Here is a 21,439-nt window from a genome sequence, read left to right on the forward strand (position 1 = left end):
AAATAAATTAAAATATATATATATATATATATGTGTGTGTGTGTATATATATATTTTTCTTTTGTGTGTGATATATATGCATATATATCTATATATGCATACATATGTATGTATGTGTGTATATATATATACACACACGTATGTGTATACATACATACATACATACATACATACATACATACATACATACATACATACATACATACATACATACATACATACATACATACATACATACATACATACATACATACATACATACATACATACATACATACATACATACATACATACATACATACATACATACATACATACATACATACATACATACATACATACATACATACATACATACATACATACATACATACATACATACATACATACATACATACATACATACATACATACATACATACATACATACATACATACATACATACATACATACATACATACATACATACATACATACATACATACATACATACATACATACATACATACATACATACATACATACATACATACATACATACATACATACATACATACATACATACATACATACATACATACATACATACATACATACATACATACATACATACATACATACATACATACATACATACATACATACATACATACATACATACATACATACATACATACATACATACATACATACATACATACATACATACATACATACATACATACATACATACATACATACATACATACATACATACATACATACATACATACATACATACATACATACATACATACATACATACATACATACATACATACATACATACATACATACATACATACATACATACATACATACATACATACATACATACATACATACATACATACATACATACATACATACATACATACATACATACATACATACATACATACATACATACATACATACATACATACATACATACATACATACATACATACATACATACATACATACATACATACATACATACATACATACATACATACATACATACATACATACATACATACATACATACATACATACATACATACATACATACATACATACATACATACATACATACATACATACATACATACATACATACATACATACATACATACATACATACATACATACATACATACATACATACATACATACATACATACATACATACATACATACATACATACATACATACATACATACATACATACATACATACATACATACATACATACATACATACATACATACATACATACATACGGTGGCAAAAGTGGAAATTACAACAGATTTTTTATTTTTTTTTATTTGGTTGAAGAAAAGCACTTCACTCAGTGTCTGGACAACAAAAACTTATCAATCCAACAGTTTAAGATCTAACATAAAACACAGAGGTAAGGCATCAACACATAGAAAACATAAAAATGTTTAACTAAATATTTGATACAAAAATAAAATGAAATGAGGTTATTTGCATAGAGGTGATCAAATTGACTCAATATTTTCCCCATTATTACAGCGTCATGTTCACAAGAGGGTTTAGTTGTGAATCGGCTGAAAACCAGGACTAATCCAGGATTTAGCCAAAACTACTCCAGGATTTAGCCAGGATTTAGTCAGATCCTAGAACTAAACCAGGATTTGGCCAAGACTCTTTCCTTATGTTTAGGAGCAAACTGGAACAGGTCTTTCTTAGTCCAATATGCGTGACAGACTTGTTTTTAAGCCAGATGCCCTTCCTATTACTACCAGCTACATGCAAGAGTTTAATGAGGTGGTGTGGATGAAGTGTCTTGCTCGAGGACAAAAATTCACCGCTATTCCTCGACTTTCTGTCCTGATATATACGTTTCTAAATAATTTATAATAATTCCAACACTGTTTAATCTCTAAACACATAAAACAACATTTTACACAAAGAGGTTCATATATGACAGATTTGGTATGAATTAAGGTGGCAATGACAAATACATTGATCTAACAGATTGCGTTCACGTTTAAGTTTTTTGATCATCATGTCATAATTTCAGATGGAGGGCTGGGGTCTATGTAACTCTGAGAGATTCACTGTTTTTAGAAGAAATATCCAAACTTATGATCCACAAATGTTGAAACATATCATTATTTGTTTGAGATTGGCTCCAAAAACATGCCATATTACCATAATCATGTGTCTTAAAGTCCTTTCATCTGACAATAGTCACACCTTTGGTACTCCTTTCTGAAACTATTGTGAAAAAATAATTCCACTTTTGTTTATTTATAGTGACAGAGAAGACATTGAACTTTGTGTCCATTTTTGTTCCATGTGGATAGGCCCAGGAACAACAGGGATATTAACCGTAACCATTAACCTCCAGCTCCATTTTAAACTATATAGATTGCAGCATGTTTTAATGTCACGTGAAACCAACCTATTGCATTATTCATTCACTTTCTTTACTGGTGTTAAGCTATACTGCAGCCCAACAGCAGCGAAACATCACATTCACACAGGCCAGGTAGGAGAAGTGTCTTGCCTAAGGACACAGCAACAGTATGCACTAACGCCCACCCTTCTGAATTTCACATTTTGTATCTTACAATATGGAATAATGATTTTGAGAGGAAACTTGCAGGTCATAAGTTGTGTTCGGCGGTACAGTATATTCTTTAAAGAGGGGGTATTTTACTTCTATGGGGTATTAAAGAGGAGGTATTAACTGCTAACACATAAGATATGTAGATCACCATGTTACCTTTTATTGTTTTGAAAATCCTAGATTCTCAGAAAACACTGTAATAAACATGTTTTATAAGTTTCACTTTCGTTTTTGAGGCTCCAAGTCCCCCCTCCCTTTGCTCTCTGCTAAGTCACTCCCCCTTCAGAGCACTATCACAACAAAATCAGTCCATCCCACTAATGAAACTACTGCACATCGCATCAGGTTTGTGAAGATATAACACATTGTTTTGTATCATGTGTTTGAACATTTATGGAGATTGTCATGTGGGAGCATTAAACAGACTCTCACCGCTAATTGTAAGAAGGGTTTGAATAGGGCCCAGGAGAGATTGCTAAATTACTCAAACATGCATGACATGTAAAAACCTCTTCTGGCATGTGTTTGATGAGGGAACAACATCATAACATGGCAGAAAGCTAAAAAAATGATTTTTACCCCCTCTTTAATTACTGCAAATATTTAGTAAATTAATCAGTATATTGTCAGAGGACTTCCAAGTGATTTGAAAATGCGTGGACAACGTCTCTACAAAAAAGTGCTCATTCAATGCCACTTGTCACAGTATTTGGGGCTGTTTAAGACTACACATTTTCTGCTTAAAACAATTATTAAAATATTTAAGACACAAACATTAATACAAAAAATTTAATTGAAAATAAAGAGGATAATTCAAAATACTGCAGTCCAAAAGCACATTTTAACACTGACTGGTTCGAGTGGGTCAATGTCACAAAAAAACCCAAAAACTAAAGTATATTTGAGATTGTAAAAGGCAGTGCAATTCAACCATTCTTATTCACATGTGAAGTATTCTGACAACTTTGAATTGTTAAGGCCAAAATATAAAAAATCTAAATCATGTTTGGCTTTTATTTGTAAATATTGCACTTTTAGTTAAAGTGATATTATGTAACTTTCTGAGGGTGGAAAGTTAACTGCATGATTCCATGGAAACAAAGTTAAAAACAGAACATTCTCCATGGAGAGAGTTTTATGCCATACTGCGGGGTATGATAGACAAAGAACCAACATTTCCATGAAAACAAGCAAAAAGGGGTCAAATAAGAGTCAGGTTTATAGAGACTGCATCCTTATTGTGAACCAGTTTGCATGTTTTTCTATGTTTTCAGCAGAAGAAACACATCCATAATAAAAAACAAATAGCATTTAAATGAATCTATTTTTGGCAAAAAGTTACATACTGGGGCTTTAAAACCATGACTTGTCAGTTTTCATTGTCAAAGGCAGTAAACTGTTTTGTTGTTTTCTTGTATCCACTATAATGTTATACAGATAATAGATTTCTTATCATTACTATTTACTTCATGTATTTATTTTAGATTGCACGTTCTATAGATTCATACTTCACATTAGTTGACCCATGTATTTGAAATGGTAAATAGCTAAGCAATATTGAGACCTGTGAATATTCAAATACCCAAATTTTGCTCATTAGACTTTTTACCATAAACTTTACCGGTATGATTTTGTCACTTAATGGATGGTACGGTAAACAAAGAGGTATCCTATTTGTGCTTTCTACATAACACCTTTCTTTACTGTAATATTAATGAAAATATTAATATTATTGCCTGTCAAGTCCACAATGAAATCACTCTGTATTATTTATACAGAAGACTATCAGTCTGGTCTCCACTCCCTCCGTCGTGTTTTGAGCCAGAACTAAACATGATCGTCCAATCAGATTTTTTTTCAGTCCTGTTATTTTTGTTTTTTTTCTTTCCTTTTTCCTCATAAGCAGCCATATTTGTTACGATGCAGGCGGACTATGCGTGTCCCTGATTGTCCCGCCGTCAATCTGAAAAGATTCACCAGTGACTAGACTCACATCTTTGTAAAGTATTGGAGGAGTGTGTATTCTGAATCCCAGGCGATTGATATTATGGATTCATTGTTTAAAATACAAACAATGGCTGAAACCTAAAGGAATTTGTAAGTCATTGTAACAAAGGTGCACTGCGTAACTTTTCTGATGGAGAGTCTGCAGATTTTTTTGCTTTGGCTGTAATGTTCCACAGTATGGCACTAAAAACATATAGCTTTTGTCTTTGTTTCATTTTAGGTGTTCATACTGCTCAAAAATACCTTGAAAAACATTCTTGAAAAGCCTTCTTACTATGCTTGGGCTTGCTTTTCCATAGATCAGACTTGAAACTTGGCCTGGTTGTGCCATCTTCTGAACCAGTTGGCTTAAGGTAAATATACTGTGGAATATTCTAAGCAAAGTAATGATTTCTCCATGGGGACAGGCCGGTGACTTACCCTCTACTGGAAAAGTTGCAAAGTGCAGCTTTAAATGAGTTGATCTTTGAAAAAGATAATAACTACCTCTCAGGCTGCAGGTTCATAAAGCCACTGGAGTGATTAAAAAAAAAAAAAAAAAGACTGGCTTTGGTATAACGTAACAGTCTCCTTTTGTTTTGTTGTTAAAAAAGTTAGTTTGATGCTTCAGAGCTCAACACAGTGAAATGTAATGCGCACAAGTCAACAGTTTAAAAAAGTCTCTTCAACCATAAAACTCTCAAATCAAATCCTTTCATCAATGTATTTCTCCATTTTGTTTGACTTCAACCTGTTTGAATAAGTCTGTAATTTGCGGCGCTGTGTCCCATTGAAAAAGGCCTATATGCCACGAGGACCAATCAGAGCATCCCGTGGCTCTAGACTCCGCCTACAAAAGCAAACATCTGAAAAAACTCTTCTTCGGGCGATTCTCAGTGATTTTGACGGGACCTCCACTGCCGGGTGCATTATTGTCGTTCTGAGGAAGAGAAAAAAATGTGGGTTACAGACAAACAAATACCGGTATGTGTATTATTTCTACTAGGGACGATACTGGCAGTATTGTGATTTTAGAAATGGATATTAAGAAAATAGAAGGTTGTATTTTGATTTTGTTCAACCCACCATTCTTCTATTGAGTCTCGTCATGATGTCCCGTGCCAGAGTGAAAAAGGCCTGAAAAAGAGATACCAGATGAGAATTGTGTTGTTGCCATCTGTAATTAGACTGGCTGATCTGCCCCTGTTGTATTGTCACATATCACCACTAGATGCTATCTATGTTACTGCTGTCAGTGTGCCAGCTTTGGCCTAACAGAAGAAGACCAGAGAGGGAGGGGAAATGGAGGGGACTGGTTTCATATCTGCCATCTACTGGTGAAAAAAAAACAAACCTTACAGATGTTAGCTTTAATTAGTGTAATTGCATGGTTTAAACATACTGAACTTGCCCTCTTTTGGGTTGTTCATTAACCTGGCTCACACCACATTAATACATCATATCTACACATTATCAATCATTTCTCGCTGAAAGTGAAAAGGTGGAATCCAGTTGAAAGAAAATGGTCTGTATTTTTGCTAACATAAGCTGAAGTACATCCATGTCTGTCGCCATGTTATTGTACGAATTGGTTGTTCATTGTTTGGAACTACTTCAGTTATGGTTTGGTTCAGTTTTAGTCCTGGTTTATTCATGTTAAATCAGGTGGGATTGTTTCTTCTTTATTTTACATTTTGGTGATACTTGTGCAAAGTTAAGACAACCACAGAACAGACGTGTACACTCACCTCTTCTACATTAATACCAGACTTTGCACTGGTCTCCAAAAACTTTATTCCATAATCTATCGCCAACTGGAAACAGCAAAACAAACTAGTCAGGACTTTAAATACGATGTCATTGGTTTATATTTATATATTACACATTGGTTCACAGAGTGCATACTTTCTCTCCTCTTTCTTTGGACACCTGTCGCTTGTCGTTCATGTCACATTTGTTTCCCAGAATCATCCTCTCCACATCTGAGGAGGCGTGCTGAGAAATGCAGGGATTTAGTTTGTACACAAAAAAAATAAATATACAGTATTATTACAGCATTCATCACAGGGATATTTAAATGAACAACTTTACTCAATCTGAGTCAGGGTTAAACGCTTTGGGGAATAGCAGTCATGCATGTTTAGATTTTTCCTGTATTTGAGCATCCACATGAAAAATAAATTTTAATCACAACTATTTTAATGAAGCTATAGTTGAAATTACAGTCAAAATTTTGCTTGACAAATTTGGTTGACAAAGACACCAACAACTAATTCACTAAACAAGTAGTTGGTGTCTATTTTTCCTCTCTCAAATATGCAATTTTTGTAATCATTGGGTGTAACAATCATAATTAATCGCTTCTTTCCACAGCTTTAATGCACTGGTATGTGATATCCACTGGAGGGCAGCACATATAAAGGTCTGTTACATTATGACATCACTGTGTAACTGGAGTCTCACCTCCTCGATGTTCCTGATCCAGTTTTTGATGTTGTCGAAGGATTTTTCGTTGGTAATGTCATACACCAGCATGATGCCCTGCGAGGACAGGAAGTGAGGTCAGAGGGGGCAGGAAATGACATCGACACAGGAAGTACCAGCTCTAATCACACAGAAACAAACCCCTGGCTGAAGGAGAGGCCAGGAGTCAGAGCATGATGAGAACAATGCAGCAGTTTACAACCATAGGACTGTAGGAATAGATTTATATTGACCAGACCAGAACGGTTAAGAATCAATACCGTGCCAAATATTCACAACCTGGCAACTAGAAATCAACAATTATAAAGTGTAGGAGTGTCAATATTGATACCTTGCAGCTGATGCCATCAACATTACGTGGGGGGAGTGATGCTAACTAGAGGCAATACCCTGTCTGAAGCTCTGTTACTGAAGTTGGACTTTAATGTGATCTTTTTTTTTTAACACAATCTGAGTTAGCTGAACTACAACAGGTGAGCTGATTTATGCTGTTAAACAAGTCCCTCTCAAATGTGTTGTCTCAATCCATTTTGTAGTTTTTCTTGAGCTTTCAGACTAAATCTAAAAATGTATCAGGCTGTGCTTGCTAATTTGTGCATTGTGTCACCACAATAACTGCTGAACATCCTGCCATAGACATGCTCCTGTCTTTCACCTGGCAGGAGGAGTGGAGAAAAGAAGACAGCATTTGTCTGTGTTTAAAAGAGGTATATTAGAATAGCTCCATTGCCATATAATGGGGTGTGACCATCGCAGCCTCCCTGACCAGTTTTTATAAGCCTTCAGGCCTCTTGGTAGATCGGCCCAATATTATTGATATTGGGATCCGATATTGGGATCAAATATCAGCACCGATACTGAAGATTCTGCTTGATCAGATATCGGCTTATAAATATTGTTTGGTTGAACATAGGACTTGATGTTACCGGTCGTAATTGGCCCAGAACATCTGATAATGTTTGAACTTTTATTTAAGCATAGCTGTTCTGTAGTTACTTGAGAGATGCATCGAAATGTGTTATTTAGCTGTTATTAATTACTCTTATTTTATTTTAGTTTAAATCGGTTTATATCGGTTGATATTGTGTATTGGCAGATACTTAAAGATATAGTAGTGAAATCGTTATCTGAACTGAAAAAGCTGAATAAGTGCATCCCTACAATTAGCTTAGTAGTTTTTACTGCAATTTTGAAAGTCCTATCAGCATTAGTAACAAATAAAGTCAATAGTCAAAGCAAAAGCAAAACCAACAGGACTAAACAAAAAGTTGGGCAAAACTAGGACCACTAAAATCATGAGTATCAAGATGATATACTTATGAATGGTAAAACCATGCACAATCACCACATCAAAACTGGGACTAATCTGGGACTAAACCTGGAACTAAATCTGGATTAGACAAAGACTAAACCAGGACTAGAATAGACCAAACCAAGTCTACATTTTGACAAAAACAAGGACTAAAAAAACAGGACAACTGTGAAGACTGAGACTAAATTGAATGTGAAACCTAAATGAGATTTTTCTGAAAAAAACAAAAACAAAAAAAACCATAAAAATAATAGACAAACTAATGTTTACTACTCACCATAGCTCCTCTGTAATAGGCCGTAGTAATTGTTCTGAATCGCTCTTGACCTGCTGTGTCCCTGAAAAAAAAAAAACACGCCCCATATTAAAGGAAATACAGATAATTTTATACAATTTCTGGTAGAAAATTACTACATTGATCCTTCTCTACTGCAAACTGTCTTTTTTAAGTTTATTTCACTGCTGCAAAAGTTAAGATTCATTAGGACAGGGACCAGGAAAAGGTTAGTAATAAGATAGTCACAAGTTAAAAGTTTTAGAATGTTAAAAAATAAAAAATAAAAACACTCACCATATTTGAAGTTTGATTTTCTTGCCGTCCAACTCCACCGTCCTGATTTTGAAGTCAATACCTAAAGAAAAAACATGAAGAAATGAAAAACAAACCTCGTTAAATTCAAGTACAATATGTTTTATTGCTCAAAAATATCTTTAAAACATTATTATTGGAACATTATCCATGGAGATCCATCATGTTTATGACAGACTGTGGAACACTGTTGGCAGAATAATTACATCTGTGTGGAGACAAGCAGGTGATGCCTAAACCTTCCACCAGAAAAATGACACTACTAGTTAAAAGTTTGGACGCACCCTCTCCATTTTTATTTTTTTATTTTTACTACTTTCTACATTATATATACATACAGAAGACATCAAATATATGAAGTAAGATATATGGAATTGTGAAGTTTTTTTTCTTTTGAAAAAGCAAAGGGTGGCTATTTTGAGGATTTAAATATAAAACGTTGCTTCATGTATTTGATGTCTTCTGTATGCATATAGAATGTAGAATGAAAAAAAAAAAAAACATTCAATGACTGAATGAGAGTGTGTGTCCAAACTTTTGACAGGTAGTGTTAGTACACTGAATAAAACTACTGTAATGTTATTTGTAAAAAAATATGACTTGTGTATTCATTAATCTTATAATTTATCATGGCATATTTTTGCATTCACATGAAATCACAACTGTCTAAAATAGTTTAACCTGAGCTGGAGACAGGTCAGAATTCTCATTGGGCGTTGGTGTTTAAGTGCCTTGGACATGCATTTGTTGACCTGTCCAAGGCTTTTGATACTGCAGATTGGAATATTCTCCTAAATAAACTTGCATCTCTTGGTTTTGATAATGTTTGTCTAAATAGGTTCGCCTCATACTTTTCAAATAGAGCACAGTAAGTAATGACAGATGGATACATATCTCCATGGTCAATAATAAAAAAAGAGTGTTCCCCAAGGTTCAATCCTTGGCCCAATATTTTTTACTTTGTATATCAATAATAATTTCTTCCTATTGTATTACCCATTTTTATGCAGATGAACAGTTATGTATTCTATCGCACCCACTGCTCAGGAAGCTCTATCCAAATTACAAAATGTATTTTGATATTTTTCAATGGCCACCAATAGATCTAAAACTGGTCCTAAATCCGTCAAAAACTATGCATGACACCAGATCACATGTCACAGGCTCCTATGACCCCATCTGTACTTTAAATTCAGCTTATGGTTTAAGGTCCTTTCAACTGACAATATTAAATTAAACTTTAAAGATTAATATGAAAGTGTATGCAGCCAATCACTAACAAAAAGTTAGAAGGTTCAACATTTGTGGATCATAAGTTTGGATATTTCTTTCTAAGGTTGTCAAAAATATAAAAAATCTGAAACTAATAGACTAATACTAATAAACTAGATACTCATTTGAGCAGGTACTAATCCTGATTAGCTTTAGAATGACAAACGTATAAGAGCACACAGACTAGTATACACCAGTGAACCACTATGGAACCTACCTGGACGACTGAGGAAGTACACAGATATAAGGCCACATGGGAATTTAAAAGAAAGTACTACCATTTAAAATGAAAATCACATTTTGTTGTCTATTGTCATCGTGGTATTGGAATCAGTACTGAGTGTCGAGTCTATTCTCTAGTATCAAAAGAGATTTCAAAATGTTAGTATCATGACAACACTATGCCTTTCAAAAACAGTAAATCTTTCATAGTTATACTATTTGAAATTATGAGATTATCAAATTTAACACAACCAATTTGTTCAGATATATTTGGGCATTTCCAACGTTCCCTTTTGCAGGAAGACCAACTGCTGACCACAAACTTTAACCAAGCACTCATCCCTCTTCCTCCTGTGGCTCCAATAACTCTGTCTGCACATGTTTAAGTGTCTAACTCCACCTGCCTCAGACGCACAGGTCATCTAAACAAGCGCTCTCTCTAAAGGGCAGCAGCTGGGTGTGACCACTGTAGAAACTAGAGGATGTGTAGAACATTTTAGACAAATGTAACAGACTCAGTATTTCCTGTTTGAAAATGAAATGCAGCTCTGACTGGATGTTTCTGTAAGGGTTGATTCATGACCTGGAAGTTGCTGGTTCAAATCCCTGCTCTTTCTGTGTTTTGACAGCATACAATGATCTAGGGATGGTATATTGGTTATTGGTTATCTGTGATACCAGAGGATGTCCCCAGATATTGGTATCGGTCCGATATTGAAAAGTTAGCCGATATTTGGCATTGATATTTTTTCTGCACTGCCCTTATCTGTGTGTGCCTATGTGTCATTCCAAGTTTGTCCTCTCAGATAAATAATTGTGTTCTTGTTAAAGTGAATTAATGTTCATTTGTAAACTTCACTATAATTCACTAATGTATTACAGATTTTACAAGCTTAATATTGGTATGTTAAAAAAAAAAAAAAAAAAAAAAAAAAAGGCTCAGTAAGTTGACATGTTCTTGGTTAAAGGTGAGTTATGTAACATTTTTACTGTACATGGCCTTGTATCTCCAGAGATCTGATCTGTAACTTGGCCTGGCTGCATCACCTGCTTCTCTCTATGAAGATACATCAGTGTAATTCCACACTAGTGTTGTCACGATACTAAAATTTCAAATTCGATTTTGATACTAAGGAATTGACTCAATACTCAGTAACGATTCTGATACCACAATGATAATAAAACACATTCTTTGGGGAATAGAATTTGATTTTTACCATTAAATAGCAGTACTTTCTTCCCTCAATGGTCCAAGTAGTTTCCATAGTGGTCCATGGGCATATAGTAGTCTATGTGATATACTTGTTCTGATACAGCTCAAGATCATTCTAAAGTGATTCAGGAAAGGTTCATTTATTTCCTGTGAATGGGAATTGTTTAGTATCGACACGGGCTTCAATCTTGTTTCAATACTAGTGTGAGTATTGATTAGTATCTACTAGCCCAAGGACACAACAAATCTGAACAGGGACTGAACCAGCATCTTTTGGGTCACTGTTCAATTGTTTTCTACAGTCTAACTCTATAACATGTATTAAAATATTTTATTCTTGGGCCTTTCCTCTCATTCTTCTGTGCGGTCTCTCTGTAACCAGGAAGTGAAACTGCGCTGGGATGGTTTCTACGGAAACGGGATGAGGTCAATGTCCTCCAAAACTATGCAACAACTGTACAATATTTCAACATTTACTCTTTGTCTAGTTTATAAGGCAAAGTTCACAGTTTGAATTACAGGTCATGGAAAAATTTCGCACTGCGAAAATTATGACAAGCATTGGGATTGGAATTACTAGATTTATGTTCTAATAGTGGGATCCTGTCCAAAATTCACATTTTCATTTAGTATTGGGTATCAGTATCCCAGTTAAAGTGTGGGCTGAATAAGAAGAATTACTTATCATTGTTTGAGATACAAAAAAACACTTCTTCAATACTTTACAGACATGTGAGTATGGAGATGGGTGTGATTGGCAGGTGGAAACACGTGGTCTGTATCAAAACAAAAATTTCTTATGAGGAAAAAAGAAAGGAGAAAAAAATCACAGGGGATTAGGTCTGTTACAGTAACACATTTTGAAGTTTGTTATATTGCTGAAGAAAATATAGACGATAATAGTGAAACAAATGTATGCCACTGACACAAAATCAAACAAAAGTAGAACTATCCCAAACAAAAGAATTATCCCCAAAAAAACTATTCTTAAATCTACAAAATGGTTAAAAAACACAAAGTGCAATAAATAAACAGCAGAATGAAACACTTTAGTGCTTAGTTTTTATCTATAATGAGCCAAAGACGTTATTAGATTTAAGCTGTGGAAGGGTCAATAAATAACAGGAAAAAATAACAAAGTTTCCGAGTAGTACTAAGAAAAACCCCCCATGAAAAATACTGACTTCAAAAATGATTGTTCTATCAGACATATATTGAACGATAAGTGGATATAGTATTTATTGTGACAGGCCAAGAAGGGACTGAAAAACATTGTGGATTTCTGTGAAGTGAAGCACTAAACTCTGAGGTGAGACAAAATGTCTGCTGTTGTATATATTTTCTCCCTTTAAGTATTTCATTTGATTTTTTAAGCATATATTTTTAACTTTGTGCATGCCCTTATTTGTATTTGTATTTATTCAGTGTGTTTATGTTGCACTTTTTCACCGAAGCAAGTTCCTAGTTTGTGAACTGTGTTCACAGACTATGGCAATAAAAGTCTTCTGATTCTGATGTCCTTTTGTTTGGAAATGACAGGTGACCAATGAGCTCCTCCGTTTCACATGCGTCAGTGAAATAACCAAATGTGATAGGATTGTTTGGGTCTGGCTTGAGATGCGACAGAGATACTGGTGACCAGGCTTGATATCCCTCTGTATAACATTATCATATCATTCTGACTCAGAAAATTGCTTGAAAAGATGCACCTGTAAACTGGCTTCATTAAAGACTGTAATAAGCCAATGCGCAGTGCTGTCCTGAGCACACTTTGATCGTGTGGATTCTTTTTCTCTGTGAGGTTTACTGCAGCATCGGGAGCCCGTCCGACTTTGTGATAAATGTCAAACAAATACCACAGGCCTGACACACTCGATTTATGGACACTACACTCCCTGAGATCAAAATGTGCTTCACTATCCAGAGCAGGTCAGAATGGAAAGGATTTTATGTAGGCCCGTCATGATGAAGTACTACATGAAGTACTACATCAACTCATCCTTCAATATGTGATAGCTATATAGATGGAACAATAGCTTTTGGATCAATATCGATATTGATGCACCGATCCGATACTGGTATTGACGTCTATATTGAAAATTTTGCTAGATCAGATATCAGCTTCCAAATATCGGTTCAGCAGTTACCCTAGTTTGTTGTAAAAACACCATTTACTGGTCAGAATTGGCCCAGACTGAACCTAATGATTGAATTTTTTTTTTAGACAAAGTTGTTCTGCAGTTATTTGAGAGTTTCGTCTTATCTTATTTTTGTTTCAAGTAAATAAATGCTGTTCTCAGTCTCTGATCTGGTATCGTTGATACTTAAAGTAAATAACTGCTGTTTTCAGCCTTTGCTCAGTATCAGTACCGGCAGATACTTAAAGCTATAATATTGGAATCTGTATCAGACCTGAACTACCTGGATCAGTGCATCTCTATTTAGATGTCAGTATTTATTGTGTGCACATTTTCTTTGCACTACTGTGTTTTTTTCTGGATATTTTTGTCAATATGATGAGATTTGAGCTGTTGAATACATAACTTGTATGATTCATTACAGATGCAAACTAATTACCAAAGTGTCTGTGTAGTCCATTAGTCATCCAGGTCTGATCCATAGTTAAAGTTGAGGTTAAATCTGTCCACTGGACAAAAAATTGTAAAGACATTTCACTGCTCATCCAAGCAGCTTCTCTCAGAACTGAAGAGAAGCGGCTTGCACCTTGCAACTCATGATTTTTTTAACAACATTGTAGATGTAGAACAGTATTTTTTTTTTTGGATTTTTGTGTCAGTGGCATGAAATTTCTTCAGTATTATCGTTTAGTGTCTATATTTACTTCAGCAACACTTCAAAATATGTTATCCAGACAGTCTTAACTTTATGCTCATTTTAATAAACAACACCAAAAACAACATATTTATAATCAGGCCCGTTGACAGAAATTTGGGGTCCGGGGCAAGAGTCTAATATAAATTAATAGGAAGAGGGTCAAATTCTGCCCCCCTAAGATTCTTCTCCCTTCTCCTGCCATTATAAGCAGGGGAAACCTATACAGACATGGGCACTTACTACTGTCCATATATCTCCACACAGAGCAGCAAGATCAACTTAAAATCAACATGTAGATGATTGTAATGAGCACATTACAAACACTGCTGTAAGATTAATCAATCATTCCCTCCACAAACAAATAAGATATAGTTTGTTATATCATAATAGGAAAAACATTAGGAACAACATTATTACATGTTATATCATAATAGGAAAAATCTCTATATATCTAAAATCTCTATGTCTTATTCTATATTCTTCGTATAAAACTGCTAACTCTGTAGTTTAGATCTGTACAAACATGTTCTGAAATGTGATTCTCGTGTTAGTCAGTTCAGATTTCAGTATTTTTGTTAATTCTTCTGGATGTGTTTAAAATGTGAACTTTGAACAGAATCTTATAATTAAAACCTAAATCGCAAATTTAAGCACAACTGCAATGTTTGTCTGTAAAATCACAAAAGATATTTCTACCAAATGGTTCAGCTCTAGCGTAGCATTCCCTGTGTGTTATAATGCACATGTCTATATATTGTCTCTAAATGAAATCAGGCTGTCGTAGAGCTTCTGACACATTCACAGGGCACTTCCCTCTTCCTCAGTGTGACAGAGGTCAGCTGACACCCACGAGCCTCAGGCACAGAACAACCACTGTCCACAACACAAAGCATCATGGGAAATCTGGTCTAAATATGCACCATTCGAACTGGACACGGTGGTAAACCAGTGTATGAGTAATTGGCCTCTGAATCTGAGCAGAGCAGACTTTCACAGTAGTTCCTAGTAGTCAAAATACCCATATACTACTTCAACATTTAAAGGGCCAGAAGCAAAATATGTCTTGTCCTAATAAGACATGGGGCGACATTGAAATTTGGGGCCACAATCATCATGGCCAGAATGATTGCAATTAACGATTATACCATGATAATTATTAAAGATGCAGACAGTTTAAGAATGTTATGGATATTAATAATTACCATTTTAATATTATGAATAGGTTCCATATTTAAAGATCCCATATTACACTATTTTCTGATGTGTGTACTAACATTTCCTCATCACAAACCTGGAGTTGTGTTTTGTTTCATTCACACATGTTTAACACACAAACCCTGCATATTTAGGCTGAGTTCTTCTCTCAGATAGAAAAAACACTCAGTTCCACCTTGTGATGTCATGTGCTAGTACAGGAAGTGCTCCACTGTGTTTTTAAACTCCATACAACTTCACTAGAATCATTTGAATAATTTGAGCTCTGGAAATGTCAATCTCTATGAAACAAAAGGTAAAAAGTAGCTGTAACTATTACTTCATGACATCACAAGTTGGAACAGTGCATTTTGAGCTTTGCGGATGTAGACTGACTAATAATAGAAGATTACCCAAACTTGTGAATGAAACAAAACACAACTCCAGGTATGTTTCTGAGGAGGTAACAACATTATTACATGGCTTAAGTCTATTTAGTGTAATATAGGACCTTTAAACAATTGTTAAATAATTGTACTTTGTTATTACTGAAAACAACAATGATCTAGAAGAGGAGCTCATCAGGACCATTAGGTTTTTCTGCACATTCTGGTGATATAACGGAGATGATCTTTGTTGTTCATTCTCATGATTGTATAAAATATCCCATGAATGATTATGGTCGAACTTTTTAACCCGATAAACCCGATTATTGTTTATGGTCCAATCCCTAGCCCCAGTACAGATATATGTATAAGCAGCTCTTAGGTCAAAATATGTCTGCTGTGTACTGTCTGCCTCTAATTAGAAAATATGTATTGTCCAATAATCAGGAAGTATGCCTTAGCATGCTAGTTTTTATTAGCTACACTGTCATGGCAAAACTCCCCTCTGGTCTTTGCATTGTGAAAAGTGCTTATTACTCATCACAGAAGGCATAAAATGAGGAAAAACTTTAGAGCACTGCTGTTTAAAATGAACTTGTTCTGTTTTTTTCCTGTTTTTAAGATGGTGCCTTTAAAGCACCAATACTGAAAAAAAACACATGAACAGCAAAATGTTGAACTTATTCTGGAAAATCTTAAATTGAGCCACTTTCACAGACCACATCAACACTGGGACTAAACTGGGACTACAAACCAGGATCCAACAAGGACAAAAGTATAAATGCACCATTTTTTAAATCTATATCAGAACTCATAGGACACATGATAATATGACAAACCACTATTATTTTTAAATTGCTAAAAATGCATCATTTTGTTTTAGAAAATGTATAATCTGTCACTGATGTTAAACATATGCACTTTAACATTTGGGTAATGTTTAAGTTCTCTTCTTTTTTATTATCTTTCTTTTGTATCTTTACATTTTTTCCCTTCATAATTATTACTTCTTGGTTTATTTGGTTAATTAAAGTGTAGTTACCCATTAATCTTGATTTGAATCTTTACTCTCCCTTCACAAATGTTCTTTATATTCATAAGTACAGCAGCTGGAGTGCGCCTGATCTGTGGCAGAGGACCCACTTCCTGTTTCCTGAGGAAGTGCCGCACTCTGACAGGAAGCTCTTCAGTCTCACCTGCACCACCACAAAGATTTCATGTCTGTTTAAGTTTAGACACAAGAAGAGGTCACTGTATTAAGATGATTTTATCATTGCAACTATTAAAATGTCTATTCGTATTTGATTGTGAATCATCTTTCTTCAAGAAGCAAATGAAAGATTGAAACAATTTGATTGATTTTGTGACTTTTGTGATTTTGCTATAACGACATTATAGATATACATATGGGTTTGATACACAGGCCACTATGTAGTGTAGACAAGACTGTATTAAAGTAAAAGTAATGTTACTTTAACAATAATACTCAAGTAGAAGTACAAAGTAGGGGTCTAAGAAATTACTCAAGTAAGAGTAAAAAAGTTACTTGAGTGGTAGTTTTCCTTAAAAAGTAACTGTCAGAATGTGTTTTATAATTTCAAGTTAATGTATTTGGAAACACAAAACAGTAGACAATGATCATATTGTCAACATAAAACTTTTGTAATTTGTAAATTTACCCACAGTGGGAAGAGAAATCACAAGTTTTACTCAAGTAAGTAAAAGTATGCTGTTAGAAAAGTACTCTGAAAAGTACAATTTTATTAAAAAGTTACTCAAGTAAATGTAACTGAGTACTGCTCCTCCCCCCATTAGTTTCTTAGCTCCCTAGTTACAACAACAACTCAAGAGGGTGTAATTTCAATTATCTGAAATAGTTAAATTGGAATAATCATTCATTTTTATACGATTTAACTCTACTCAGGTCTATATGTTTTCCCCCTATGTTTATGCTGCAGTTAAATACACAAAAAACAATAAAATCACGTCAACTTCTTTGTCTTTTTGTACAATGTGTTTGCTAAATTTCCAGGTTTTGTCCCTGAATTTTCTGGGTCCAGTTTAAATCTCTTATCCAAAATAATAAAAGACGTCTGTTTTGATTCAAGATGTGGTGACTTACCCAACTTCCATTTTGGACCCCCTAGTCTAAAGAAACCATCTCAGATTACTTGCCTCTCTCCTGCTCCAGCTAACAGAGTCAACCACAGCCCAATGCACCCTCTGAGAGCCTTTCAAAACACTGGACTACCTCTTGAACAAACGCTTCATTAAAGAGTCATTGCTCATTATGCCTGGTGTCTAGAGCATCATTCAGACAGCTCAAAAGTCAGCTGACTTTGAGCAGAATTTAATATATTTACACTGAAGTAATTAAAACATAAAGTTAGTAATTGGACAGAATATAATTGTGTAATCTTACGGTTGGGTTTATCTACAAGAAATAAATAAAAGTATTATGTTAAGATTCACATTTGGACACAACTGTTAGTATATGTATTTTGCTTAACTCAAAATTAGGAAGGGGCTTGTTCCTTCTCTAAAATATATTTGTTACTCTATTTCCTTAAATGGCTAAATCAGCATTGTTGCCATCGATGTGATGTATAGATTCGGACTAAACCAAGTCTAATCCAGGACTGAACCAGGATTTTACCAGGTATTAGCCAGGACTAAACCAAGACCGAACCAGGACTAAACCACAGAGAATAAACTAATTTTATTCAAAATCTAACTAGGACTAAACCAGGTAAGGTGGAAAAAAAATCAGGAATATGGCTGAACTACACTAAATTAGTAAAACAGATCTATTCCAGTCAGACTATACGATTTAAACAGATAAACCAGTTACAGAGAACAAATCATTAAATAGACAGAGCAGTGAGAACTAAACCAGGACCAATTCAGACTATAGCCTACCAAACCAGATCTAAACCAGGACTGAGCCACACAAGGAGGACACGTGAGAAATGTTCAAGTAAATAGGCTGTCATAACTAAACCAGGACTAAACCACATCCATTTCAGACTATACCAAATCAGGTCTAAACCAGGTCTGAGGCAGGCATATTAGGAATTCTACAGTACACAATATCTGAGCTAGACCAGGTCCATTCCAGACCCTACCAAACCCGGACTGAACCAGGACTAAATCAGGACCAAAGTGGGACTAAACCAGGACTAAACCAGGACTAAATTAGATCCATTCCAACCATAGACCATATCAAACCAGGACTGAACAGGTCAACGCCATGGACCTTAGCCAGATGTTAGTGCGTATGTTCTTACCGATAGTGGATATAAAGGTTGTGTTGAACGCGTCTTCGCTGAATCTGAAGAGCAGGCACGTTTTCCCGACGCCGCTGTCTCCTATCAGCAGCAGCTTGAACAGATAATCGTAGGTTTTGGCCATGGTTCCTTCAGTTTTAATGATCGGACCACCAGTCACCAAGCGGCTTCTCGGACACTCTCCCCGCGCGCCACGCTCTGTGCCCGGTCTGCCCTGCCGCCGCCGCCCGGTCACACCGTGGACTCAGATCATGGGGAAGGGTCACACCTCCGGGTTTTCCCAGGACCGAGGATGGGCAGGAAACGCACGAGTTATATCCGCTCACAGGTCAAAATAAAATGTTTGCTCGACACTATATAAGCCTACAGTCAGATGTACATGATATTTATGCACTACCATGAATATCCTACTCGACTTTCTATTCTCCTGTTTCATGGCAACATTTTAATTTTTAACTATGAGTCAAATGAGATATTTAGTTTTAACTTGTTTATTATGGCAACGGTTCTAATTTATTCTCTTCACCATAACAAATTCATGTGTATTATTATTATGAGGTTTTTGGGTTTTTTTTTTTCAATTATCCTTTATCCTTCTCTAATTAGATATAGACATAACAAACAGGGCAACAAAAATCAAGTTGTCTGTAATTATGTCATGTTTTTCCACTATAATATAATGCAATTTGGTGTAAAAGTATTCTAAGTATTCAGAACACAGTACTCTGATTGGGACCTGTATCAGAACATGTGGCAAAATACATTTTAATGCAGGTATTGAGTATTATGTAACTAAATACATTTTCAAAGTATTTTTCCATCACTAGTATAAGTTTTGAAGCCAACTCAAGGTCTAGTGTCTGAGGTGCAGTAGTTTGTTTTATGATTTTAGGGGCTGCTGTATTAACTGTTATGTTTCTCTGTTTTATATGAAGCGCTTTATGACTTCCCTGCCAGTGAAAGGTGCTATATAAATAAACTTTGCTTGTGCCTTTTACTGAGATACAAACTGTTTAAATCTCAAACATGTTCAGCTTTATTTTGAAACTGAATGCTCTGTGTTAATAGTTGTATTTTCTGCTACTTGACTTTATAAAGGCACAACATCAGTCAGCCTTAAGAGGGGCAGTCCTTCCACTGGGTTGCCAGGTTTGGTCAATATCATCCTCCTAGAGCACATGTGTCAAACTCAAGGCCCAGGGGCCAAATGTGGGCCGCCATGTCATTTTATGTGCCCGTGACAAGGTAAATTTAAATGTACTGTCTTAAAATGTCAGTTTATCAGGAGTTACACAGTTACACAGACATATTTTTTTTTATATCTTTGCAAATTTGAGATGAACCATTTTGCTGATGCTGCCCTCGGTGAAATTGAGTTTGACACCCCTGTCGTAGAGCTTCTTAATACTTTCAGAGAGTCATCACGGTTTACATTGCTGCCGAGATTAAAAACATGTGTAACCTAACATCTGAAATAACCAGATGATGCATTTGAGTGGCTGTTTAAATTGATTCACCAATATAAAACCTGGTAATTCTAGTGTAGCTTGAGAATTATACAGTAGTTATTAAATGTTTACAAATCTCTTTTATAGTAAGTTGCATGTTTATAGTGTTTTTGCTTTTAATCTGTTCTCTTTATTTAAAAAATAAACCTAAATAAAAGCATGTTTTATTTTGTTTGTGTTTATTGTAAAGGAAAACATGTGTCCTTTCACTGAGCAGACTCTGCACAAACCTTTTATCTGACCTGGAAGAAGGCCTTTTTCTATGGAATCATGCAGATAAAGGCCCTCATCCAGGCCAAAGGACTGTCAGGTTTGTTGAGATGCAGGTCTGCACGCAGTAAAGGCACATTTTTCTATGTTTGACCGGTACAATAAACACCACCAAATATATATATATATATATATATATATATATATATATATATATATATATATATATATATATATATATATATATATATATATATATATATATATATATATATATATATATATATATATATATAAACAATTCAACTCTATTTTT

The 21,439-nt window shown here is 34.9% G+C and overlaps 1 protein-coding gene across 1 annotated transcript; it reads right to left on the reverse strand.

Annotated features, from left to right (window-relative positions):
- Nucleotides 1-1,319: 1,319 nt before the first annotated feature.
- Nucleotides 1,320-19,736, reverse strand: LOC117388141 (ras-related protein Rab-8B). Its single transcript, XM_033985618.2, has 8 exons — nucleotides 19,406-19,736; nucleotides 8,979-9,039; nucleotides 8,685-8,745; nucleotides 7,075-7,152; nucleotides 6,517-6,606; nucleotides 6,360-6,425; nucleotides 5,698-5,748; nucleotides 1,320-5,551 (listed from the first exon to the last, which is right to left on the reverse strand). The coding sequence occupies exons 1-8, from the start codon at nucleotides 19,527-19,529 to the stop codon at nucleotides 5,462-5,464; spliced, it is 621 nt and encodes a 206-aa protein (XP_033841509.1). The 5' UTR covers nucleotides 19,530-19,736; the 3' UTR covers nucleotides 1,320-5,461.
- Between the last annotated feature and the right edge of the window lie 1,703 nt (nucleotides 19,737-21,439).

This window comes from Periophthalmus magnuspinnatus, chromosome 3 (genome assembly GCF_009829125.3).
Source record: "Periophthalmus magnuspinnatus isolate fPerMag1 chromosome 3, fPerMag1.2.pri, whole genome shotgun sequence".
NCBI lineage: Eukaryota > Metazoa > Chordata > Actinopteri > Gobiiformes > Gobiidae > Periophthalmus > Periophthalmus magnuspinnatus.

Coding starts and splice junctions, on each gene's coding strand:
- LOC117388141 (XM_033985618.2), bottom strand. CDS start 19,529: ATGGCCAAAACCTACGATTATCTGTTCAAGCTGCTGCTGATAGGAGAC. Junction 9,040..19,405: donor AACCTTTATATCCACTATCG/GTAAGAACATAC, acceptor TTTTTTCTTTAG/GTATTGACTTCAAAATCAGG. Junction 7,153..8,684: donor CCTATTACAGAGGAGCTATG/GTGAGTAGTAAA, acceptor CTGTCCTCGCAG/GGCATCATGCTGGTGTATGA.